General features: G+C 39.4%; 1 protein-coding gene and 1 long non-coding RNA gene across 2 annotated transcripts in view; one reads left to right on the forward strand and one right to left on the reverse strand.

The window, feature by feature from the left end:
- The window catches only part of LOC116336536 (protein kinase C-binding protein NELL1), a 285,884-nt gene that overhangs the window by 32,435 nt on the left and 226,029 nt on the right, over positions 1-27,420 (forward strand). The window contains exon 4 of the mRNA XM_039603744.1: positions 9,065-9,215. Coding sequence (XP_039459678.1) covers positions 9,065-9,215 — 151 coding nt within the window. The remainder of the gene's footprint in view (positions 1-9,064; positions 9,216-27,420) is intronic.
- Positions 8,958-14,109, reverse strand: LOC120435056. The gene is made up of 3 exons (XR_005609499.1): positions 14,057-14,109; positions 9,144-9,464; positions 8,958-9,006 (listed from the first exon to the last, which is right to left on the reverse strand). It is a non-coding gene; the product is annotated as an uncharacterized LOC120435056 (long non-coding RNA).

Here is a 27,420-nt window from a genome sequence, read left to right on the forward strand (position 1 = left end):
TGGCCAACAAGCCCAAGTGAGTGAACTCGCAGCCTAGAAAAATCCATTCTATTGGCCCACCGCTGCCCTGAGTTCTGCTAATTGGACGTCACAGTCACTATTGGCCCAAGTTCACAGATTTGAAAACCAGGCCAAATCTGGCAGGCATCTCTAAGCCAAAATCATCTCACATTTGGTTCTCCAGTGCCAAAACGCAGCCAAATGTGCCATTACATCATAACTAATACTTAATAGCTTGTATTAAGAATTGAAATCAGGAGTTTTACGATAAAATCCTCTGGCAGTGAGTCAAAGAGTTCAAGAGCTAAAACAAGACAAGAAGGACAATGAGACAGAATAAAAAAATTAAGGAAAAAATGGAAGAAAAATAAAACAATTAAATGAAAAATAAAGTAAATTTTGTCATTTAACCATAGTTTATCAGTCGGCTAGAAAGATAGGTTTGGAATTAATGCTTTAAAAATAGGTCCAGCAGCAGACTGTTCCAGCAGCTTCTAACATACACGCTAAAATATGTGAATAGATACTATACTTTTCAAAGAAATTTAAGAATGAATTTAAAAGAAAATTTGCAAAAATTGTGGGATTGCAGTGCAGGGGTGGACAGATGTCATGTGTCCTCGCCTTCTTTCCAGGGCACACTGTCGGAACACTTTATCATATGTTAGGTCTTGTCTTGTTATATCCTGTATGTTACCTAAATATAATGCCTTAAGTCTACCTGCACTTTTTTTATTTTATATTACCTTACTGTTAGGACTGTTTTTGTTGTGCATCTGCACTTTATTGTTGTCAATGTTTACGCATGGGACAGTGTGAAACGTAATTTCAATTCCTTTGTATGGCAAGTACATTTGAAGAAATTGACAAATAAAATTGACTTTGACTTTGACTTTGACTTCTGGGCCTTCGTAGAGTTTGGGACTTCTGAATCTGTCATAGCTTTATACTTTTTTTTGATCATATATCCTTTAAAGATTCAGGTCAGTTTGACATAAAAGACACCATTAGTTTGTTTTTGTCGAATTTAGTTATTTCTTTTTTTATGTAATCTTTTCATACTGTATTTTTTTTTCTCATTTGTTTCAATTGTCCATGCTAGGGAACCTCCCGTTTGTTAATTCTGTTTTTCATACATTTTCGAAATAATCCAAAGCTGTCAAATCTGCATGTTGTAGGTCCTTGCAATATTTGCAGTGTTATTAGGATTAACATGATCCAAATGGAAAAGAAATTTACCTGCTGAGTTGGTGAGTACTTTGCTGGATAACTGACACAAATTTGGGTTCTGTCAACTGCATTTTGCCTTAAGAATGACTGATAGAGCTTTTATGGTCGGTGAAAAATATTTTTCACTTTTGCTTTTTTTAATGTCACCTACAAACATCACTATCCTTTGTGGGTTCAGTTAATTGGCTTTAACTTATGCCAGGAAACTTTGATGTGTTGTTCTTCTCTTATCTTCTCTCTTGCACTTTTAATGTTGTTCCTTACTGTAACAGCAGCCTCTGAGCAGCTGTCAGTAATTCCAAATATGTTGATGTTAGAATTGCAAGCCTAAGACAGTCAAAGATGCTCTTTGATCTGACGCTGGAGTACAGATGGTCTGTTTGTATATCTGCATAAATAGATATATCATTCACTTTGTCCAGATGAAGGTTAAACTACATTAGTTATTATTCAGGACTAAAGCTTTGCGATGAGTTTTAGGCTAGTATGAAAAAATATAATGGACTCGTGTCTCAGTGATTAGCCCCCACCCCCCCAAAAAAGACAGACATTTGACTATATAACCTTGGGATCAGTGGAACTGTGGGGACTAAATCAACAATAGTTTTTATTGTTTTTGTTCACACTTGTAGGCTTTCAAGAGCTTGTTGTCCTTGCTTAAGATGCGTGTAGCCAAAGAACAAGGATTAGCCAAAGACCAAATTCTGGTCTTTTTCTAATCTATTCACACAGTGCTTCTGTGCTTGAACCAAACCAGGAGTGAAAATTAAAATTAAAACTGAATATAAAACTGAGAGCCACATTTTCTAGCTGTTTGCGAAACCCTCTTTAGGTGTTTAAAAAAAAGGTACTGCTGGGAATCACTGAAGAGATGCAGTTTCAGTTTTTCACCTCTAAGATGAGGACACAGATATTTTTATGGCTGGTCTTATCGCATATGCAATTCTCACGTTATTCTAGTTGACACAGAATTACCTCACAAATCACATTTTTTTTATCTCAGAATTCTCACCCAGTTCTAAGAATTCTAGACTTAACTTTTCAGGATTTTCACTTTCTTGTTGGAATTTCACCTCTTAGAATTCTGTCTCATCAGAATACTAACTTTTGCCTCAGAATTCTGATTTTTTTGTCAGATTTCTCACTTTGTCCTCAGAATTCTATTCTGGGCTTTACTCAGAATTTTCACTTTCTTCTCAGAATGCTGCCTCTTAGAATTCTGATTGTCTCATCAGAATACTATTTTTTGTCTGAGAATTTTCATGTTATTTTTGGAATAATAATACATAGAATTCTCCCTGTTATGACAAGATTCAGATTTTCATTCAATTCAATGAAACTTTATTGATCCTGAAGGTTGACCCCAGAGGAAATTGGGTTCAATTGGAAATTCATTTCAGAATTCTCACCTGGTTCTCAAAATTCTGGACGTTGTCTTAGAATGATCACTTTCTTGTCAGGATGTTCCCTCTTAGAATTTATGTTTAATGTTTAGTTTCATCTCAAAATTATATGCATTATGTTTCCTTTTCAGAATGCAAAAGTATTTAAAGCAATCATTCAAACATGATTTACTAAGGTATCTGGCAGGCTTACTGTGGATTGTCTATCATCTTTTGCTTATCCTTATCAGGGTTGGGGGTGGCTTACTTTGCACCTGATTTGCCCACCTTCAGTGACTCTCAGTAATACTGGTAATTTGATAAAAACAGAGCGAACTGGACATGAAGCGGCAGAGGAAGAGGCAAGAAAACCAATGCAAGATGCAAATAAAGATGTGTGCTGCATTTGTCATTATAGGGAGTAGGAGGTTTTTTTTTTTCTGTACAGTTACCCAGTCCAGTTGTTTAGTAATGACATATGAACCTTGTGCCCGGGTCCAAACTACATTGCGTTCTTTAAGGCTGTTTTCTTTTCAACGTGTTTTAATGCTTTTTATCTTGTTCTATTTAATCTGAACAAGACCATAAAAAATAGTCAGTAATCACTGTCAGCCTCTCTGGGTTTTCATTACCACTATTCATCTGCAGCATGTTTTAAAGGTCAATTTTAAACCTTAGGATGTAACTACAGCCAAGTGGCTCACCGTTTGGCAGTCACCAAATACTTGATCAGGTCAGAAAATAATCACTCTGAGGCTAACAAAGATTTGAATGGGTACATGAAGCTGAGAATCAGGAATTTTTCATAGCAAGTAATCCAAACCATGCAGCAGTATATTAATAACTAACCTCATATTGTGGATGAATTACCCCTCTGCTAACTTCTAACTCTGTTAAACTTCATAAACCCTGTTGTCATGGATGTCTGGATGTTAAACTGTATTGTTATACCTGATAGAGCAGCCACACTGATCATTTTATTAAAGATGAAAGAATTTAGACAGCTTTTAACTCTCTTTAATGCTGCAGTGTTTGTTTGACTTGACCTGAAGAGGAGTGTGGACGTGGAAACAACTGACGACATCAGATCAGACATCAATCTGACATGGCATTGGGGGGACAGTGCAGACATTTATGTGTGTGCAACGGCAACTTAATTAATACATGTATGGGTCGGGATCTCACTGTAAATGATCTCTCTCTGCACATCAGGTAAACTATTACATGTAGATTTCAGGTTTTTAGGGTGGCATAGTTTGTAATCCTACCTCTGGATAAATCCTGTCCTCTGAGAATAGCTGTTTCAGCCTACAAGGACATAGTCCTCAGCATCAAGAAGATATCAACTTCCTGTTACTTACTCTAATTGTCCTGAATTACTGCACTGTATCTGGAGAGAACTACAATCTGTGCTTATAAACCCTCGTTGGGGTCTGGTCTTTTTTTGACCTGCTAATTTCTTTGTAGAATGCTAGTCATTATTGATGATTTAGCTGTGTCTTTGTTTATTAATGAACACATTGTTAGTAATTGACCTCCAGAAATTTCTATTTCTGCCTGTACATTTTTGTGATACTTTTCCCCATCAAGTATACTTGGATCCAAGGGATTTTAAAAATGGGTCCCTGATTGGAGTCAGCGCTAGCCACTTGGATAGAAGTTAATTGTCTTTTAAATTTAAGGTATTTTTTCCCTCTAGATGTAACTGACAATGAATTTGTATGAGAACACAAAGTTTAGGAGGCAGCGGTAGCATGCTGACATGCAGATGTATATTATTGTTTCTCCCACTGAACAGCAAAGTGTGACTATCTTACTGGTTGCTGGCCTCTTGGACTCTGCTCTGATCTACTTTGTGCCTTTGGCAAAGAGTTGAACATAGTACAGTAACGTGCTTATCTGGCTGTGACATAGGTTTTCCATATCTGGCCAGCCAGGAGTTTACATGGACATGACTGGCTGTGTCTTTGGTGTGTACAGTCTCTCTGGGCTGCACCTGAACTCCTGTTCCTCACTGCCACTTAAAGAGGCCATCTGTAAGATTTAGCCAAACTGGGGGAGGACCCGCCAGGCTCCTGATTAAAGTGATGAGCTGTAAAATTGAAAGGGAAGGGGGGGTGACAGCTGGATCCTACCTGCTACACTGAGCTTCATCTTGTCTGCTGGGAGACGAACCTTCCTGCTCTATCTGCTCCCCCTGTCACTGTAAATGGGTTTGTTTATGTCTACAAGCGCAAGACTGCTATATGGTAGTCTGCTAGAATTCCTCGCTTCAGTTCTGCTCCTTGCATACTATTGATCCATCATAATTAGTGGACTGTCAGGTAGTTATAACACTGACAGCTTTTATTGTTTGGATACTCTTTGTAATTGTGGTTTTCACTGTAATTTTAAGTTCAGCAGACTTTGAGAGACGTTTGCTAAAATCTTTGGCCTGTGTGTGTGTGGGAAGGGTACATCAAACCTTTAAATGTGAAAGTTAGCATCTGTTAGCATTTTGTGGTTCAGTCTTTACACAGGCGTCTCTACATGTAAGCAGTCAGGATTTAAAGCAAATTATAAAATTGTTATAATTTATTGTTTAATATGCATTTAAATGTTGAATATTTGCAAAAGTAAACTATATTTAATTTATTTAAATCTTAAAAGCATGGTATTGCAAAATTACTGAATGTAAATGATACCTTTTCAGCCTCTAAAGTGTCAGTGTCATGAAAATCTATTGAAACTGTGAACCAGGATTTGAAAGCAAATGTGGTGATGGCAGTTTTTAACTGCTGTCAACTGTGTGCTCAGTGGAAATGCATGAGTGAAGACTTGGTATGATAATGTGATGACTGAGATGGCAATTGCAATGCAGGCCTACTCATATGAGCAAAACATCACAAAGCTAATAAAAGTCAGAATATCTTTTCTTCCTGAATGACAAAATCTTCTCTACTGCTATCAGTCAACATTTGCATTAGATCATTAAACTTGTTTTGTAATGTAGCTGGCCTTTTTCCTTAAAAATAAATTCAGTCTACAAAAAACACAAAACAACAAAGATGTTGAATGGTTGTCACACTCGAATCCCCTCATTTAATTTGAGAAATGACTGATTTCAAGAATCAACCTGATCTTTAGCTACAAACTAGCTCTGTTGAAAAAATGCTAAATACTTAATAATTAATAGTGTTTATATTCAGAGCAGTTTTCCTGCTACATTGGAAGCAGCACGCTAAATATACTGTCTCATAAATTATTTTATTAACATATTTTTATAGTGCATAGAAATTTTATGTAGCGAAAAATCTTTTTAAATTTTCAAAAAACACAGCTTTGGTTAGTTAATTAAAACAGTCCACCAACTTATGTTTTTGTGAAAAGTAACCTGTGTTCAAAAAGTCTGTCCTCTTCCAGAAGATCTTTCTTGACATGTCAAAATAAAGCCATATTTGATTACATATCGTCCTAACTTTTAGGAAAAAGTTCAGCTTAAAAGCTAAAGAGAAGAAAGAGACCAGTTGTTTCAAAGTTTTGTGGGCCTCCAACCTGACAGAAGTCAGGTCGAAAGACTGTCGGGTAAGAAAGTAAGAAGAAAGTAAGTAATGAAGACAGGAGATTAAGAGAACAAACTCAAAGAGCTGAAGCAAGATGTCAAAACAATTTACATTTCATGATTATTGTAGCTGTAGCTACTGAATATGTGTTCCATGCCTGATATATTAAAGCTAAAACTGTGTCTGCTGCTTAACATGCAAGCTGAAGCATGTCCACTGTTACCATTGCTTTGGAGAAAGTGTTCATCACTGAAGATAAACTACTGTTTAACTCTCATTCTCATTTGCAGTCAAACTCATTTGCACAAGAAAAAGTGTCTGCTTTGGTTTGTTTGCTGTTTGTATTGAGTTGCGCTCATTACGACAATTTGCTGGTATTGATCATAGCTGTGAGGAGTGTGAACGTGACTTACTACAGCTGCTTTCTGTATGAGTCAGGATTTTACTTGTCTGTCAAGTGAAGGAAAGAAAAACATGAAATCTAATGGTATCTTCACATCTAAAAAAGAGTGCTGTGTCTCCGTAGATTTGAAGTGGTGATCTAATGACTGAATCTGTTCAGGGAGCCTGCATATCGAACCGGAGGGGTGCGGGTAGCTCTCTATTAAAAGGGCTGTGATGGTGGGGAGGCTAAGTGCGAGGTCAGGGAGGCCACTGTCACCCTGAGGAGGTTTAAAAGCCATGTGCTGAGACAACCACGGGCTCCTTTCCACGGGGCTGTCTGTCAGCTGGCTACAACTGGGAATGTGGAACCATGGCAACCTCTCATTCAGATTTATCACTGTGATTATTTTCTTTTTGGGTTTCTTTACCTGTATTCAGATATACTGAGCAAAATATTACAGCCAGCCCTGTCTAATGTGGTGTTGATCCTTGGTTTGATGTCCGTAAAAAGCATCAAAACACAGATATCTGATGCCAAAGTAAAGTAAAGCTGCTTTCAGCTGCTCCTTCATTCACAATGAGTCGTGACATCACCATTCCACTATGCTCTGAAGCTGCACCAAAGACCAGTCAGGGAATCCTGTAAGAAGTCCTTTAAGTTGTGGGTAATATATAGACTTGTTTTTGAGAGGTCAGTGACACTGGCCACTAAGGGATTTAGCTATTGTTTTGACTTGCAATGTTGGCCTGGAAATGATGAAAGGATACATTTTTTATTAACAGAATATTGAACGTGGGAACATTGGAGCAGAGGAATATAATATGTGCTACTTAATTCACAATTTCAATGCTCCGTTTTTAAACAATTATAGCTTAACTATTTGTCCACCAAGATAGATTTACATGGCTCGTAATTAACTTTAAGGAAGTGCATCCTAATGCCACACTAGGAGAGTTTCAAAGCTGACTTTTAAGGGAGATAACAATGAAAAGCATGTGACTGAAATGTGAACACATCAGCAGGCACATTGAGAATATGCCTAGTGTTCAGGGAGACCAGAAATTTAAGAAATTCTCAGCACCAACCCTTCTACACATCCAGATAGCAAATAAGACTAGGTGTTGCAGCTGGTTTCAGTGTTCCTCAGATATTGTATTTCTACAAGCTGCTTTGCAACCCACCCCTTCTTGCTGTTGTTACTGATGCCCTGTCTGTTCTGTGTTGCTGCTGCTTCGTGTTTTGTTCTAAAAAGAAAGAGGGTCTGTCATTTATCTTTGGTGGCACAAAGCTGTGCCACTAAAGGTGAATGACTGCAGACAGAATAAGAATCTTCTTTTGACTGTAGTGAACCTCATTAGACGTATACTTTTAGGTTTATTTCTATAAACAACAAATACAAAAACTACAAGCAAGGACAAAAACAGATGCTGGACACTAAGACGTGAACAGACAACAGCTTTCTTAAAATTTGACACTGTTTGCTTTTCCAGGTGGAATACAGTGTCTAAAGTGTGAAGACCAGTGTGCCTAACTCTGCTGAATAAAAATGATTTGGCTCCTGTCAGTGTCCCATTTTGATGTTTTTGATTTTGATTACAGGTTCAGACTTGCTAATTCTACAATAAGCTATACGTAGCTGCTACTAGCTTATTGTCTCTAAACCCGATGTTGTTTAGAGTTCCAGTAATTTTACATACAATAAAATATACTGCTTCTTCAAACGGTATAAAGCTGCAAATAACTCAGTGTTTGAAATCTACCAACATGGCGTTAATGATAAAACAGAGAGTTCAGTTCTTTTTGCAAATGTTATATTTAAAATGTTGGTAGGTCAGTGACTATATCCCCACGCTAACAGCGCTAACATGGGAAATCCTTGATGTACGATAGCAATAATAGTCTATTGAAGAGTTTAAGGCGTGCTGACTAGGTTCTTGACTTTTTTGTAACTGGTCATGTTTTTTCACTTAGGTTTTCTCCCCTTCGGTACAGCTGTTATTTAGGGATGAAAGAGACTATGATTTAAACTTACATAAATAAGTTTAAATCACAATTACTATGAGACTGAGATTAGAAATTAGTATAGTTATATTTGTTCAAACTACCCAACTATCAAGCTACCCGAATGCAAGTGGATATGCCAAGGGAAAATCTTGATATTTGCTGGCTCTCCTTTATCTTTCTGTCTTTAACGAACATAAAGCGCTTTTATATGACAGACGCACACACACATCTATGCAAAGTTTGCTGTCTAAGCATGCGTATGAAGCTGTGGATGAAGCCTGCTGGCATCAACAGATTTTTTTTTGCCAAACACAGGCTGCCAGACAGAACTGCCAAAGCAGTTTCAGAGATATTTTCAAAGTGTAAAGGTGTTACTTTGTGTTTCGCCATGTGTGATTAGCTCACTTAATATGTTGCTTGCGCTTTTGCCAAGTGTGCACGGAGGAGGCAGACGGCACATCGCCTGTGAAAAGAGTTGACACAAGCTCATGATTTCTTTCCATTTCATTTTATTTCTTCAGATGTTGGGAGAGCAGTTCACGCCCCGGCACACATCACAGAAAAAGTGGTACAGCTGTTCAGGAGTAAAAGTGAGTTTACCTTCTTGGCCTCCATCCAGCAGAAGTCCTCCACGTCAGGAGTCATATTCTCCATCCACGAGTCAGAACACAGGTAATCCGGCTGTAATCCTCTTCATTTTGGCCCATGGCTGCTTTTCTGTATAACTTTTCTTCCATGGATTACAGAGCGTGCTCGTTTTAAATTAAACCTAGACTGGATTTATCATCTTACTCTTAGCTGGTTGCAGAAGTCTGTTGATGAGTAAATTAAAGAGCAGTGTACTATTACAGCATTACCACTGTAAGCCAGAGCATGATGGGAGGCCAGTCCTTGGAATAATGGAGCCCTTCAACCTGTACACTGTGGGCAGAAAGATAACGTTCCGTGTTCAGTGTTCATAAGATCACTGTGAGGTATAAAGAAATAGAAAAATGCAAAAAACAAACAAACAAAAAAAAACCTTCTTTCACACAATGCTGTATAAACAACCATATACAAACTATAAGTGGAACATATGGCCTTGTAATTGAGCTGCTGTGAACTACCAATATGGGAAAAAGCTGATTATTTTTCCTGACAAAATGTGGAAATATTTCTAATGGCTTCTTAGTTGTTAATGAATTCCTGGCAGTGGATTGTAAGGTTTGTCCCTGAAGGTGATGTAAGATATCAGTGAGTGGCAGCAGTGAGATCACCCTGTGGCCTCCTGAGAAGCTATGAGTTGTTTGTAAAGGGCAGGTGACAATGATTTTCCTCCTGTGCTCTAAAGGTAAAAGCCTTAAAGTTCTGTAAAACATGTCATCCAAGTGAGCATGCGAGGTAGAGATTATAATTTCTAGCTGAGGATCAATATGAGGGCAAAATTGCAAACAATGGAAGAGTGAAGCAGAGGGCTCCTCTGCTGATGAAGAGAGCTGTTCCTCTAAAACGAGGCAAACAAGACATACAGTTGCTGAAAAGTTTTAATAGATGTACAGCGCTATGCAAAGGTCTTGAGCTGTGTCCCGTTTCCTTATATTTTGCTAGGAAAATTAACTGGTATTTGTATAGTGGCTTTCTTTTTAGTTTTGAGCACTGCTGCAAGTCTCATTTACCGAGTTCAAATCTTTTCAAAAAAGCAGAGTATGTGTGATCCTCAAGATATTTGGTAAAAAAAAACAAACTTAGGATCAGTATTAGGGCTGCCATGATTAGTTGACTAGTCACGAATAGTCGACGACTAATTTAATAGTCGACGCGTCGTTTGAAGCTTTGTAAGATCCCAAAGACGGAGGAATAAGTAGTAGGATTTAAGAGTGTAATAACGGACTGAAACAGAAGATGGCAGCACTGCATGTACAAGGATGCCAGCTACCGTTAAACCCCGAAGAAGAAGAAGCTGTGTCCCAGAATTCATAGCGCGGCCCTGCTCAGTTTTCAACAATGGCGGCAGCTAGTTAGTTTTAATATCACTCTTATTATTCTTTCTGGGTCACAAAATAAACGTTTAACATATTTTCAGGCGAGAATGTAGCTGTGTAAACCTCAAATATCTGCTCAGTTTATTAAGACATAACATATTTTCAAAAGCGCTCCGACGTTTTCGGAGACGTCTGTTACCCACCAGCTCGATAGCTAGCCGGGGTTGAAGCATTGACTGTAAAAAAGATGGACGACACGACACCGCCTCCTCCCATTGTGCAAAAATGAAGCCAAAATAACCCGGTTGTGGAGGCTGGCATCTTGCAAATTTGGAGCCAGAGTCTGCGCAGTAGTGACTTGAGGTGGAGCGACTGTGTAACGCTCCCGCCCACACACCCGCTGGACGTGACCGCAAACACGCCCCCCTACACTTTTTACGTAGCTCGGCTGCTCCAGTTCTTTTGCTGGTTTACCGCGACTGACGACTCGTTTAATTAAGGTAAATACAACCATGTCACTGTTATAAAAAAAGACACACAGCTTATCATCTTATAGTTCTAAAATCACTCTGTTGTTAATTCGTTTGCTAGATTAGCCGCTAGCATACGCACTGTGTTGGAGGCTTGTTGCTAGCTAGTTAGCGTTGCTACACACCTGCTACTCTAATAGTCTGTGTTATTGAAGGATTCAGCATTTCTTATGTTTTTTTAATCCATTTTTAGACAGCGATGAGATCACCTGCACACTCTACAGAAGCCCAGAGTTACTGTTAATATCAGAAATGTAATGCTGTCCTTTGAGATTTTAACATAAGACTGTGAGTGTAATGGATCTAAAACTGTTTAAATCTTCAGAGCCCTCTACAGCCTGGTAACATGGAGACTTTAAAAACGGCAGCAGAACGTTTCAGTAATGTAGTCTAATTTGTTCTTTTCATTTAATAATAGAGACCATATTATATCAACAGCTACATTCACCCTGGAGAGAAACTAGTGAGGGAAACCATGAGGACTAAGATGGGTTTCTGGGTCCAGAGGTTTGGAGAAACTTCTTCCCTTTCTTTCATCACAGCTGTCCTGTGCCAGAAGTTCTGTTGACCCACTGAAAGAGGCATCATTTAAGAAACACCAGGAACACCCGTTCCCAAAAAATCAGTGGTCTCCTGTCTGAATGACTACCGTCCTGTTGCACTGACATCCGTCATCATGAAGTGCCTGGAGCAGCTGATCAAAAGTCACATCTGCTCCTCCCTCCCTGACACGCTGGACCCTCTTCAGTTCGCCTATCGGACAAACAGAGCCACAGAGGATGCCATTGCCCTGGCAACGCACACCACCCTCACTCACCTGGAAAAAGGGAATACATATGCAAGGATGCTCTTCATCGACTACAGCTCGGCATTTAACACCATCATCCCCTCAAAACTTGCCACGAAGCTCGTCGACCTTGGGCTGGGAACACCAATCTGCAGATGGATTCTAAACTTTCTCACAAACAGGCCCCAGGTGGTGAGAGTTGGTAAGCACACCTCCTCATCACTCATCCTAAACACAGGTACGCCACAGGGTTGTGTGCTCAGCCCCCTCCTATATTCCCTGTTCACACACGACTGTGTTGCTAAACATGAGTCCAACATCATCATCAAGTTTGCGGATGACACAACCATCATAGGCCTCATCACAGACAACGACGAGACAGCCTATAGAGAGGAGGTGATGGCACTGTACGAGTGGTGTCTGGAAAATAACCTGACTCTCAACATCAGCAAAACCAGAGAAATGATAGTGGACTACGGAAAGCGACCAGTCGGGGAACACCAGCCCATCCACATCAACAGTGTCAAGGTCGAAAGGGTCAGCAGCTTCAAATTCCTTGGAGTCAACATCACCGAGGACTTCTCCTGGACCCTTCACACAGACACTGCTATCAGGAAAGCTCGCCAGCGGCTTTACTTCCTGAGGAGGCTGAGGAAGTTTGGCATGAACGCCAATATCACCTCAAATTTCTACAGGTGTGCAATTGAGAGCTTGCTGACGAGCTGCATTACAGTTTGGTACGGAAGCTGCTCTGCCAGCAGCCGTAAATCACTACAGAGGGTGGTGAAGGCAGCAGAGCACATCACTGGCATGAGGCTTCCTGCCATTCAGGATATTTATCTCCAGCGATGCCTCCGTAAAGCACACAGCATCATCAAGGACCACAGCCACCCAGCACATCAGCTCTTCTCCTTGTTACCATCTGGCAGACGTTACAGGAGTCTGTCTGCTCGGACTACAAGACAGTTTTTACCACCAAGCCATACGACACCTCAACCACAACACTTAAACACACACAACACAGTCCACAGGACGCACTCAGAAGCTACCCCGCAGCTTCACAAGTACTCTGTTTAATCTGCACTGGTCACTCCACTTTATTGTTATTGATATTTATATTTAAATATTTCTTATTTAATCACTAGTGTACATATATTTATATTTATAGATACATATATATTTAGTCATCTTTTCTCTTTGACCATGTCTCTCTAATGTTTTGCTCTTTACTATTTTTCTATTTATTTTTTATTATTTTATTTTATTTTATTATATTTTCTTCTACTGTACCATGCTGCTGAGTGACTGCTGCTCGTCAAACACATTTCATTGCAATGTTGTCCCTGTGCTAACTTGCATATGACAAATAAAACTGAAACTGAACTGAACACTGAAGCTCATGGCATTGATCAAGCAGGACTCATGATCTTCACCAGCAGCTCCCTCACAGGGAAATCTTCAGCACTCCTCCATAGGCCCGATCCAGGAGATGGATAAACCCAGCATTTCATGAACACTGTGATGGAGACCTTTGGTTTGTGTAATGTTATAAATACTCGGATACTCCCCAGAGGCTCCAGACTTTTACATAAAGATATTATATTCAGTCCTGTAAGTCATATATTTAAAAATATATGATCATCTCTGATGTTTTTTCGAAATTCTACGCAAAAAAGTGAGCGCGAGAGCCCTTGGTGCGCCTGCTTGCTGCTGTGCTGAAGTCAAAGTAAACTTTGTCATCTCCGCTATATACAGTACAGTATATAGAGAGACGAGACAACGAGGCTCCAGTTACAGCAGTGCAAGTAAACAAACAATAAATATAAGAAGAGTAAGAAAATAAATATACACTTTAGGACTCGGGGTACAGGGATCAATAACAATTTAAAATTTATAATTTACAGTTTGATGATTTAAAGTCTCACACAACGCGTCGAAAGGGGAGGAGAGTCGGCTGCTTCCAAACAGAGCACATGTCATTTATAATGTTATCAATCCAAGCCCATTATGTATTCATGACTTGAATCCTGGGTTGTGTTAAATTGCAGAAATAAACCCTAGACAAAGTGAATCTGTGAACTAAGGTGTAGGTCTATTAGGTGATGCTGTGGCGATTCACCTGCACAGATTAGCTAAACGAACCCTGACAGCCGAGTGCTCATTTTAGCTAGCTAGGTCTCAGGACCTAGCTAAGGACGGTAGTTACGGATTAGCTTACAAACACGTTTAACTTACCTAAAAAGTGCAGCGGGGCCTCGGGTCCTTCAGTCGGGTAGTCCAGTTTACTGAAGAGCACCTCAGGCTGTCAGGTTAAAACGGTCGTGTTTTCGTAGCGTAAACGCTGGCCCTCCTCTCCGAGCCTACGCTCTATCTGCTATTCCCGAACAGAGATACGCAAGTTTCTCCGTGACTGCAGCTGTCAGTCAAAGCTGCTATGATGACGTTTCACCCCAATTTAACATCACCGCGGTAGGAATTAGAATCAAACTTATGGGAAAGGAGACCCCTTGGACATCAATCAGCATGATGAGAACTATTATATATATAACTAACAAAAGAAAGAATCTTTTGAAAAAAATTATCTAAGGAGAATAAATTTATTTTAGTCTGACCCCAGTCCCATCCGCTAACATGGAGGAGGCGGGGTTTATGACCTATACTGCAGCCAGACACCAGGGGGCGATAGAGACGTTTTGGCTTCATTTTTGGGGAGCTGTCGCGTCGTCCATGTTTTCTACAGTCAATGGGTTGAAGGCTCACTAGAGCCGTTGAGAACACCGGACTCCCGGCAAATCGTTTTCAAACCCACTGCCGTCTTTCACTACTCAGGTTAAACATGATATATAAGTCACTTAGATAACTTAAAAATGATATTGTTTGGCTTTTTTTAGTATTTTATTTGTTCCTGAGTAAATCGGTTTGGCTGAGATTAAAGTTTTAGTTTTTACACAGCTGAATAAAGGTCAAGCAGACAACTGATTTTCAGAAGTGTGAGATGCTCGAGAATATACTCCGGTGTCCTGTTATATTTTAGATAGCAAGGAGCAGACGGCTGAGTTTATTAAACTCCACCGAAACAATCTGCAAATGTCATAAAAATTTAATAAACTGTCGTCTTTATTTTTGGTTAGCACATACCTTAAACACTTCAAGCTGTAAGCTAATGATAGTTATATAAGAGCAGATGCATGCTGGTGAAATAAGCTGTACGTTTTACGTCCAATGGATGCATGATCTGATTAGTCGAATAATCGCAAAAATAATCGGTGACTAGTCGACTAACAAAATAATCGTTTGTGGCAGCCCTAATCAGTATCTTGCCTAGGGAAATTATGACTTGAGCTGGGGATACATCCTGCAACTGGTAGACAACCCACTCTTCCAGAAGATCCACAGTCGTCCCACATTGATGTAGTGATTTTAAAAAAAAAAATATGAGTAAACATACATGAAAATACAGTATACAAGGGAAAACTGAAGTTGTACAGTCCTTACACCTTTATTCTTTCACACTGCCTGAACTCTCTTTGCTGAGCTTTACTTTAATTTCCTTAAATAGGATTTGTCTGGAATAGTTCTCCAGGCCTCTTGAAGGATATTTAAAGTTCTTCTTTGGATGTTGTCTGCCTTTTGTTCTGTTCTGTCTTAAGATTATCCCACACTGCTTCAATAACTGTGAGGTCCAGGCATTTAAGTTCTGTCCTTAATGATTACAACATTAAATGTTGCATTCATGTTAACCCAAGACATTGCATCCATTCAGTGCATTCCTTTCCATATAGGCAACATGATCTTAAATTGGCTGATGATATAAGCTTTGGTTTAAAGTTTTAATGCATGGAAGTAAAGAGTGAGTTCTTCAGGACATCTTTTTTGAGTACTCAGCCTAAGTATATTGCAGTGTATGTCAGTGCCCGTGTACTTATTTCTTCCACCACGTAGTACTGTATATGATCCACACTTGAAGAGAAATGCGCTGCCCCCTACTGTGCTTTAAAGGTGACCCTTAGAGTTCCTTTTTAGTCCCTCTTCTTCTGTCTCTCTTTCTCACTTTTTTTCTCACATTACCTTCAGGCATAATTGCTGCACAGTGGGTTGGCCGAACAACAGCAAGCAAAGCTAAATGGGGCCAGATGACTGTACTGGCCTCCTCCTTCAGGCACAATGACATGCTCTATGCAACATATGTAGCCCTGAGGAGTGCTGGGACAAAGCAAATGTTGCATTAAAGGCCCTCAGCCACACTCAAACACACCCAGTTAGATATACTAATTGCTAAGCCACTTATAGTGTATATTGCTCTGAAATGTTCAGGATAGGGCTGTCCCACCAAATTATATAATAATAATGTTGTAACTGCATTTACACATATGTGTTGTTTTACCAGATTTAGAACAAAGTCTTCCAACCCAAACACTAAAGTACATAATTTATTATCGGCATCAAAAGTTGCCAGTTGGTCTGTATTTTGATCCCAAACCTCTATCTCTATACTAGCTTTCTCTGTTCCTTCCCCATCCATTTCAACTTATTCATGACTTTTTTACTATTCCATGTCTTCTAGTGCTGTGTTTAAGGATGTGTGTTTGGATTTAGTCAAAACCTACTTTAAGTCAGATGTGTTTCATTATGCATCACCTCTATATCTTTGTCGGGTTTTGAATTGTCTGTTCACAGTGAGATCCATGAACACACATTATAACGGAGTAACAAAGATACTGCTTCTGGACAGAAACAGATCAGGCAGGCTTTATACAGATTTCTTGAAATTTCAGGTCAGTTCAGTTCAGTTTTATTCAGTGCCAAGTCATAACAGCAGTTGCTTAAAGTGTGTTATATTGAAAAGCACCTTAGGTACAGTACCTGAAAGAGAGAGCTCCAACCATGAGACGATTTCCTGTCAGCAAGCACCTGGTGACCGGGGGGGGGCTCCGGCAGAACCAGGAAGGGGGCAGCTATCTGCCGGTTGGGGGCTAAGGGGAAAAGAGATGAGAAAAGAGACCATAGGGAGACAGGACAAAACATGAACTATGGGAGAAATTTATTGCCATGCAGTAAAAGTGTATAAACATACGGGGAGTGAAAGGATGGGAGCGGAACGGAAGTGCTCAGTGCATCATGGGAAGGCCCCCAGCAGCCTAAGCATGTAACAGTATAACTAAGGGATGCTTAGGGGTCCCTTGATCCAGCCCTAGCTATAAGCTTTATCAAAAAAGAAGGTTTTGAGCCTAATATTAAAAGTAGAGGGGGTGAATTTTTCCTGAATCCAAACTGGGAGCTGGTTCCACAGAAGAGGGGCCTCCCATTCTACTTTTAAATACCCTATGAACCACAAGTAAGCCTGCAGTCTGAGAACAGTGCTCTACTAGGATGATATGATACTATCATGTCTGTAAAATAAGATGGGTCCTGATTATTTAAGACCTTGTATGTTAGGAAAAGGATTTTACATTTGATTCTGGATGTAATATGGAAACCAATGAAGAGAGAGGCCAATATGGGAGAGTTAAGCTCTGTTTCTAGTCCCTGTCAGCACTCTGAATGCAGCACATTAGGTCAACTGAAGGCTTTTCAGAATACCTTACTGTGATTGTAGCATATGTCTGCTCCCTAACTCCTCCTTAATCATTTTGGATGAGGCTTAGTGTATAACTGCCCTGGTACCAGGATTATCAAAGTCTTTGGGGTCACTGGAATGTGTTCGGTGTTCATCAAACAGTGATGCGAATAGTGCCTACATTACATTACTTAAAAAAAAAAAAATATTAATTTGTTTGGTGGTTATCAACAGCCATTTTTGCAATCTGACTATACACAGTGACACAATGAGGATAAAATAATATGGAGTGACTTTTCAGCATGCTAGAGAGGATTTTGTAATTTTTGCAGTTTTGCACAGATGAAAACAAGCAGTCCTACATATTTGTTTTATTTGCATGTTGAAGGGCATATCCTGGTCAAAAATGACTCCAAGGAAGACGAGGTAATGCCATTCAGAGAAAGTGTCTGGTTAAACACCATGTTTCTGAGGTTTTTAGGGACTTAAAGTACAATAACTCCAGTTTTGTCCAAATTTAAAAGAAGAAAATTTGAGGCCATCCAGGTCTTTATGCCTTTAAAGCATGCCTATGTAGTTAGATAGTATTACCATACAGCTAACATTATTAGCATAGCAAGACTTTCATTCCTGTAATTTTGGATGAAACTCATTATGTAACATTCAGACATAATATATTTATAAATATTTCTTCACCACCACCATCAAACCATTTAACTGACTTTCAGTCATTTTTCTTCATATATTGTGCATTGTGAGGTATTGCAAGAGAGAGATTCGGATGCAAATCTAGCCCAGCTAAGCCACAGCAGGATGAAGTTATTTTGAGACGAGTTGTTTTCTGAGAGAGACCGCCACACTGTGAGCGTAATTAAATTTGGTGAGATGGGCGCAGCCTTGACTGGCTTGGTGCAGACCTGTGCTCCATTGTGACTGAGGATTTGTTCTGAACCTCTGAATCCTCTCTGAAGGCCCTATTAGCCCTCCGCCAATGCCCATTCTTTCCCATTATAACACAAGTCTCCCATTCAGCCACCTAACAGACAGCCACTGTAGCTCTATGGCTTGGCCAAATCCAATCAGACATTCCTTCTCTCTCTCTCTCTGTCTCTCCTTTCCGTCTTCATCTTTCTCCTTGCACAATCAAACGGTCCTGTCTTTCCTCCCTCCCACCGACTCTGCTAACTCTGCTTTCCCGATATGATAATATCCTTTCTCTCGCCCCTCCTCTCCTCCTCCGCTGTCCTCATCCTCAAAGTGAAAACGTCTTCTGAATGCAAGCATTTCTCGGTGGCCTGTGCTAAAGCAGAAAAAGTTGTTTTTTTTTCTTGCACCCAGCACTGGGGAATAGGGAAGAAGGTTTATTGCTGCTCCACTAGACTGAATAGAACAAAAGAATCCCATTTCTGCCTAGACAGCAGTTTTCTGGGTACCAGTAACGCTCTTATTGTCAGCAAGTGGCAATAGCTCTGTGATGAAGTAACTCAAAGCCTGGTCTCTCCACTGCTCTTCCCACCTGTGCACTCAAAGATGCTCAGCCATTCTCCTCCAACTGCTCTGTTCATCTGCCTGCCCTTTTGTCACTCTACAGGTCTGCCTCTCCCTCAGCGCCTCACTTCATAAGCACTCACAGGTTCTTCTCTTTTAAGAAACATGCTGGGGAAGAAGAGAGCCTTGTTAAGCTAGGCTTCCTGGTAAAAGTTTGTGAATGTTGGTGAGTGCAGGGAAGCTGCAGAAAATACCTGGCCCACTGCTGAATTCTATTTATATCAGCAGTTACTTGAACACGGGAGCGATAAATTGGCTCTCCGCGATTTTTAGATGCTGACTTCTGTTAAACGTTTTAACAGAAGTCAGCATATTTATGGATATTTTAAAATTTCTTGCTTACAAAGTTCCTTTACACAGATGTAAAGGTGAACATTTCAGTCCCCCATGCCTTAGTAAAAGCACAGGTCATGTGTAGAATAGAAAAACCCTGCCTAAACCCCAAGGCAATGGGAAGATTTCTTTTTAAGACAGTTGTACCAATACCCACATTGACTGTTATCCACCTCATGACTTGTTAGCAGTTCTAAATACTTCAGTCTCTATTATTGGGAAAAAAAATGTTAATGTTGTTCATTTCATTTTCGTATGTTGTGTTAAAATAAATTTTCCTAGCCTAAGAAATTAATTCATAGCATCTGATTCTCTATAAATTATACCTTTGAAAAGCAGGTCTGATGACATATTGACAAAACAAAATGATCAATCAATTACTTGGTAAAACTGCCACTGACAATTTGGTTTCATCTTTCCCTGCCAGATGATCCTAAAATGATCTTAAAACTAAGTGTTGCCATAGAAAATTCCTGCTTCCACCTCCTGCCTGTTTATTTCGTGCTATAGTTTGATCCACAGGATTTTTCAAAGCTTGTTTTGCCATCAAATGGGATTTGTGTTTGAATGTTGAAGAAGGGTAACCTGCTGGCTGCGATGCTGAACTCCTGATCTCCCCAGTGGAGCAGCACTGAGGATGAGCCATGGCCTATCACCTCCGACTGATGCCAGTTTCCTCAATGAACTCCCTAGATTATTCTAGCAAGTGCACTCCCTGGCAGGGTTTGCTTTAAAGGTGTGCAATACAGTACAAATGCTGTCTTTGGCTTTGTCTAGACTTAATAGATACTTTCCCAGAATTACAGTTTGCTCTACAGTTACTGTTTCCATTTTACATGTGCATTCAACCCATCTTGATATCAAATGTGGAAGTAATTGTGTGCTTAGTATGTGAACAGTACTGGAACCTACTGAAATACTATTTTTACACCTTAAAGTGCATCAGAAGGGCTACAAAGTTCCTGTCACAAACATTTTCAAAGTGGCAGTTATTTGGCGTTCTGTACACGTTCAATCCATAGTTTTCGCGTGACGTCAGAGCTACTGGGACATGCCTACCTGGCGGGCCAAAAAAGGTACTGCGGTCCTTTGCCCTCCAGCCTTCTTTTGAATTTTCCTTTGTGTAAAATGTGACACCAACATGTGAGCACACCTGTCTTAACACTGCCTTACATCTCAAATTCCACCAATCCATTCTTCTCCACTGCAATCCAGGCTGTCACAGTGACTCATTTAAACTGTAGGAATGATTTACCCGACATCAGAAAAATACTCGGCCAACTTTACTGTTATGCCATGACATTAATGTAAAAAATTAATACTACCAGAACTTTTCTGGCTGTAAACTGTAAAGTCAGAGTCACCAAAATGTCAGATTTACGTGGGGTAGTTTGTTTAGGCTAGCTATGTAGAAGTTACTTTTGCTTTAATGATGAATAAATTCTTCTAGAGCTACATCAAAAATACAAGGAGCTGTCCGTACTTTGAAAGCTTTCATCCTGGCAGCATTGTAAGATGAGTGATTCTCTACAGCAGCGGTCCCCAACCTTTTTTGCGCAACGGACCGGTTTATGTCTGACAATATTTTCACGGACCAGCCTTTAAGGTGTCGCGGATAAATACAACAAAATAAAACCAGTACCGGTACCAAAAAAGAGAAGATTTATTCATAAAACACGGGAAAAGACCCAGGGAAACCGAGTTAACGTTAAAAACGATAAAAAAAATAACGATAAAAACCCTGAAAGCCATAAATTTCACACCCGAACCTCAACTCTCATGCCTTGGTACCAAACGGCTCACGGACTGGTATCGGCCCATGGCCCGGGGGCTGGGGACCGCTGCTCTACAAGACACACGTTGATGCCACTGAACTGGAGGCTTTTGTTATTTGCCCTGTTGAAACCCATTTGACATAACCTCCACCAGATAGGTTACATTTTTGGTATTGTTTGTGTGTGAATGCCATTAAGTTTGTAAACATGATAGTTTGAAAAGTTTTTCTCATAAATTTTGTAGTGGGGTCATGGTATCATGGTATCAAGGTCAACTTAATGATTTATTTATTGAAAATTGACAAAAAGCCTTATAACTTAAAAACTATGATTCTCATAAGTGTGGTTGTGTTTTGTCAACATGTAGAAAGATACTTAATGACTTAAAATTTAATGTCACATTTGATCTCTGACCTCTCCTTTAAGGTCAGCAGATTAAGCTATAGGTCAAAATGATAATAATGCCGTATGAAACTATTTAAACTATGTTTGTTATTGCCATTGTAGGTCTTGAAAGCATAAAAGCATATCAGGAATGATATGGGGGGATTCTAAATATCACACTACATGTTACTCACTTTCCATTTCACATCTGCCAACAGGGAAAATAAAAAACTAAAGACTAAGTACTTAAATATCTTAAAGTACATTTAAAAAGAGCCAAAAAGTGTTAAAAGTGATTATTATCACTTTGGCTTCTCATTTAAGGTCAGTAGATTCATCTGAAGGTTAGAGGTCAAATGTGACTTGGTATTTTAAATATTTAATTTTTTTTTTTAAACAAAACGCACACTTGTAATAATCATATTCACAAAGTTCTAAAGCTTTTTCGTCCATTTTTGACCAATAAATCATTAAGTTGACCTTGAAGACCTTTGTGGACATAAGACAAATTTTAATGGATCGTTAACATGACCCCACTCTGCACCCCTACAAAGTTTCATCAGATTTAATTCAAAACATTTCGGGCTATTATGTTTACAGACAGAATGATGACATGCACACACACACACACACACACACACATACAAATGCTACCAAATCATGACCTCTTTGATTTGGTTTACATGTCATTTGGTAACCAGCACACTGTAAAACACTGTGTTGTTGCTTCATGAAGTGTTGTTTCTGATAGTGGCAGGACTGCACACTCATACAGCAGTGACTGAGGTTTACCAGAAAATAATGCTCAACCTGGATGATGTGGTTTTCAGGCAGAGCATTAAGGCATCAAAACTAAGTCATACATCAAAGCTCCTATATTCTCAAGATAGTTTTGACATCAACATTTGGTTTGTCAGCTGCTGCTCTCATTTCTGTGATGCCGCCTTTGAAAACTAAACATGTCATTGGGCAGTGCCGCTCCCTGTCTGGCTAAGAAGCCTGCAGGGAAGCAGCCTCGATAGCGTGAGTCCCTCAGGAAAACAAATTACTCACATAGCACAACGGTGGCTCTGCTTGCTTTCTAGCAGCAAAAGACATTCTTATTGGGAGTCTCTCAAACTTCCCAGAAACCTCTGTGGTTGCTATTAGTTTGAATGACAGGATCCCCCCCAACAGTCCTGAAACAGCCAGACCTCCTCAGCCTGTCCAGCTATCTTTAGACTGCAGGGACCTTCAGCTTCTTGGCTGGCTACTTCCTCCTCATAATTTGGGGAAAAGTGGTCAAAACACTTTCTGGCTACATCAGAAAATCTCCAGATCTGTTCTGTAGAAGTAAGAACAGATACTTTTGATAACTTGAATGTCTCACTTTGTCTCTATTAAATTTATAGCTCATAATTGTTGATTGTAGTGAGAAAAGTACATTTTGAATTAAGAATGTGATGCAGTAATTGAATGTTTCTTCTGTCATTTCACTGTTATTGAAGCAGTTTGTCTCTATGACTATGTGTGGCGAAAGGAGATGGGAATCGCCAGAGATGCTGCAATACAGTACCACCTTCTTTCTATAATAACTGTAGCTTATGTACATATTATTGTAGCACTAAAAAGTTCAATTTGTATGAGCAGTTTTGATAAGATGACAACATTTGATATCCCTATATCGATAAAATATTGCCATGCAAAATATCTTGATACTTTGTTGTATTGATTTCTCCAACACTAATAGAAGACTGGGGGGTGGAGGTGGGAGGAATCAATATAGCATAGTACCATCAAAAAAAGGGAAAGAGGCACATCTTGTAGTACGATATTTGCTGAGTCAAAGAAATCTGGTGCCCAAAGTAAAACAAAATATTAATAATAAATTCAGAGAAATCCATTGATGAGGCATATTTAAATTTTTGGCAGACGCTCCCCTCTGTTTATGTTTTATTCACTCCACTACATCCTGTACCCAAATGATTCATTGACTGTTTAGACCTGACATCGTCGTCACCCTCATTATAACAAACCTGAGGTGGCCTGCCTCACACAGTGCTTGGCTGGTATTAATGTCGCGCTGAACACAGTCCAAACTGTGAAAATGAGAATTGATTTCTTCTTTCACATCACATCCCATTGATCTATATACCTCAAGCTGTGCTTTGGTGTTAAAGTTGCACCTTTCCACTACCAACCTCTGACGTGATGGCAACATTTGCTAAATCCACAATCTCCAATCAAGCATAGCCTTCTTGTGGCAACTGAAGCACAACGCCTTGCAACCAATCCTGGTCAGACTTTTCAGGTCAGTAGAGAAGGCATCGGTGTGCTTTGCCATCGTCATATCTGCTTTACCCCCTCTCCTCCCGTTCTATGGACAAGCTCCAGAGTGCTGACCTTCCTATTGAGCAGATAATTGGCTGTCATCTGCCTTCTATGAAATAGCTGCATGACACTGGAGGTGAAGAAAAAGGGCAGGATGATATACAGCTAACCCAGAACTCTCTGGCAGCCATTCATTTCCAAAACTTTTCTCCCACAGACGATGCCACTGGATTTTGATAAAGAACACTTGTCACCTCAACAGCTTCCTCCCACAGCTGTCACAGCACTTCCGAGACTTTCTACAGCCCACAATCTCCATCTCAGGAGATGCAGCCTGCAACCCTGCCACTGTGGCTGTTTATTTATCACATAGTAGTTTGAACCACCGTCTCCTCTGGTCTTAGCAGAGTCATAATACTATAGAAAAAGATGCTAGAGGAATTTGTACTGGTATTAAGTGTTATATCCCCCATTAACACTCATACCACCACTTATCACTTTGACTATTCAGTCAAAAGTCAGCAGTTTCCACTTAAGGAATTATTTTTCCATTTGCTGCCTTGTTAGGCTAAGAGTTTGAAAACTGATATGATGGTTTATGATTGTTGCAACCGTTGACATCCTGAAGTCTCTGCTGGTTGTCTGGCAGCTACTAACAACCAAACATAGTCTGGAAAACAACCACACCCACATTTACATTTTACATATTACATTTTTTCACGTCATATTATTATTAAATGGCTGTGCCAAACCATACCAGTCAAATGTTTAGGAGAGTACTGATTCTTGAAAGTAAGTTTTCAAAAAAAAAAAAAAAATCTAACTAATTCTGATTGCATTAACAATAAATCCTGTTAGTGACTGTTGAAATCATTAATCTTTGACGATTTTTATTGTGATATAAATTTAGAATCCTGTGTTCAAGTAGCACATTTTGTTACCTAATGCAATAGTATCGCGTTAAGACTCATTGATCATGTTAGCACAACTGAAAACTGCCATGCTAATAATGTATGCACTGAAGAATCAATAGATTTTGGTTAATTACATATCTGGAGCATAAATCCTTGAGGGTTTGCTTTTAGTGTAAAAACAAACAAAATCTACAAAAAAATCCTTTATTCTGATACTTCTAAGCTGAATATTAAAAATAGAAACAACAAAGTTTTCATCCAGCAGTATATATATAGACTTTAGGAGGACCAGGAAATCTGTGACCCCTGTTTCGAATACTACAAATACCTTGGATTACACATAGACAATAACCTGGATTGGTTTAAAAACACCACTGCCCTCTACAGGAAGGGCCAGAGTCGTCTCTATTTTCTGAGGCGGCTGAGGTCTTTAAACATCTGTAAACATCTTTAAACATTTTTTATGAGTCTGTTGTGGCCAGTGCCATCCTCTATGCTCTTGTATGCTGGGGCAGCAAGGTTGAGGGTCGCAATCACAAACTGATCCGCAAGGGCAGCAATGTGGTGCGGATGGAGCTAGACTCCTTTAAGGTGGTGTTGGGCAGGCAGATGTTGTCCAAGATAAGGACAATGCTGGATAATACCTCCCACCTACTCCATGACGTGCTGGCCGGTCACAGGAGCACGCTCAGTGAGAGACTGAGATTACCCAAATGCACCACTGAACGACACAGGAAATCATTCCTGTCTGTACAACTCCTCCATGTAGTACACTGTACACACAGCAATAGTTACATCCTTTTGCACATGCTCTACAGTAAAAATAACAAATAAAGTTTTACAAGTTAGAATAAAATGCTAGTCATATAGATTTCACCTCTGTAATATTATGGATATTCATAATTGAGCTATTTGTATAAATTAGAGCTATTTTTTTATACTTTGTAATATATTATATTATTTATCTTGGAGCAACTGTAACCGCATAATTTCCTTAGGGATTATTAAAGTATTCTGATTCTGACTCTGCTTACTTCATTGTCTATTATGAGTACCATATAATAAAGGTGCTAGATGATGAGCGGTGGGGCATATGATATATGATACTATGTATTTCAAACTGATGTATTTGTCTTCTTGCTCTTTTAGCCACCAGTGTCTCCAGCTTCTCTTTTGATTCTGGTCAGAGCCAGTTGGTAACACTACATGAAAAGGGCAGTATGCACAGTGCCCATAGAGACTGATGCAGTAGATCAGTCTCAGATTCTGATGTTAATGTCAAATTCTGAAAAGCAGAATTTGAATTTCTTTAATCAGAGTCTACCAGAGTGCTAACTCTGCTAACACACACAAAAAAAAATTCCCAAATTTTTCCTTTCAACATAATACAACTTGTTGCACATATGTGCCATTAGAGCCTCTGTACACTTGTGTAGATAATAAATGATTAATGATTTGAATAAGTATTCTTTATTATTGACAACATAGTGTATTAAATTGTATAAAACAACAAATGTGAGTATGTTTTTACTTGACCACAAACTTTTGAGTGGTACAACATTTAACAGATAAATATGAAAATCAAATCGATTGGATTTTCTAGCACTGTATCAAATCATTAAAATATGCCTCCACCTAATCACAGTGGAGGCAAATCGAATTTTGTTTGTGATGCTCGTGACAAAGGAAAATTTGCACATTTAGAAGTTGAAGAAATCTGATTATAATTCAGGATCCCACAAGCAAGAACTGGGAAACGCTTACAGTATATGCTCTAAGATATAATTCAAGTCATGTGTTATGTTTAAGACACGATGACCATGACCTTGTACAAGGACTGAACTTGTACCAATACAGTCCTTAAGGCACATGAGACATTTCTAGGGAAAAATATATCAGAGTACATTCAATCACTGAGTGTTTGTGCCATGTGTCAGTGTGCAGAATAATTTCTTTATGTTATCTGTGTGTCTCTTCACACTACCTTCAACATCGAGGGCATCAGAATATATGAATGATAACTGGATCTTCTTTCTTGACAGTGAGATGCGAGCCTAACAAAATAGTATTCTCACTGTGCAGTAGTGTATATGGTTCAAAGCATTTTTCTTTTCAAAATTAATAATGGATCACTGAACTATTTTTTTTTTGTTCCAAACCCAGGGAGAAATGTCTCACACACTAGGCTGTTCCACCTTAGCTCTGTAGTCTGCAAATGTAATACTTTGTTTGAGTCTCTTTTTCTCTCAGCAGTGTAGTTTTTGGCTTCAGCAGTCAATCAGTGTACGGTCCCATATTTACTAGGGTAAATATGTTCGTTTTGCTCTATGTCTGTACAGGACAACAAAAATGCTGCTTAGAAGTGCACAGTTTGTTTTTTTTTTGTACAAGTCTGTGTCCCTGTGAAAAATGAAGTGCACTCCTACTGCTATAGAAAAGAAGGTCAGAAGAGCCAGATGCTGCTAATCGAATGCACTTAATTAGCTAATCATCAGCAAGTGTGAACACCACTATAAAAGCAGAAGTTGGAGCTTGTCTTGTGTTAATACACAATTTTCCCAGAGGTGAATGTCTCAGGAAATAAGACACTTCTTGACAGACTCTGCGAGCCTCAGCTCGTGTGTCTAATGTTAAAAGTTCACGACAGTGCATTTAGATAAACACTGAAAACGCATGACTTCTTGGGAAGGGTTGCCAGGACTTAAGTGGTGATTTTGGCCATAATCCAAAGCATATCATCACAAACACCTCATACCAACTGTAAAGCACAGTGGTGGT

This window comes from Oreochromis aureus, linkage group 1 (genome assembly GCF_013358895.1).
Source record: "Oreochromis aureus strain Israel breed Guangdong linkage group 1, ZZ_aureus, whole genome shotgun sequence".
In the NCBI taxonomy this organism is placed as follows: Eukaryota; Metazoa; Chordata; class Actinopteri; order Cichliformes; family Cichlidae; genus Oreochromis; species Oreochromis aureus.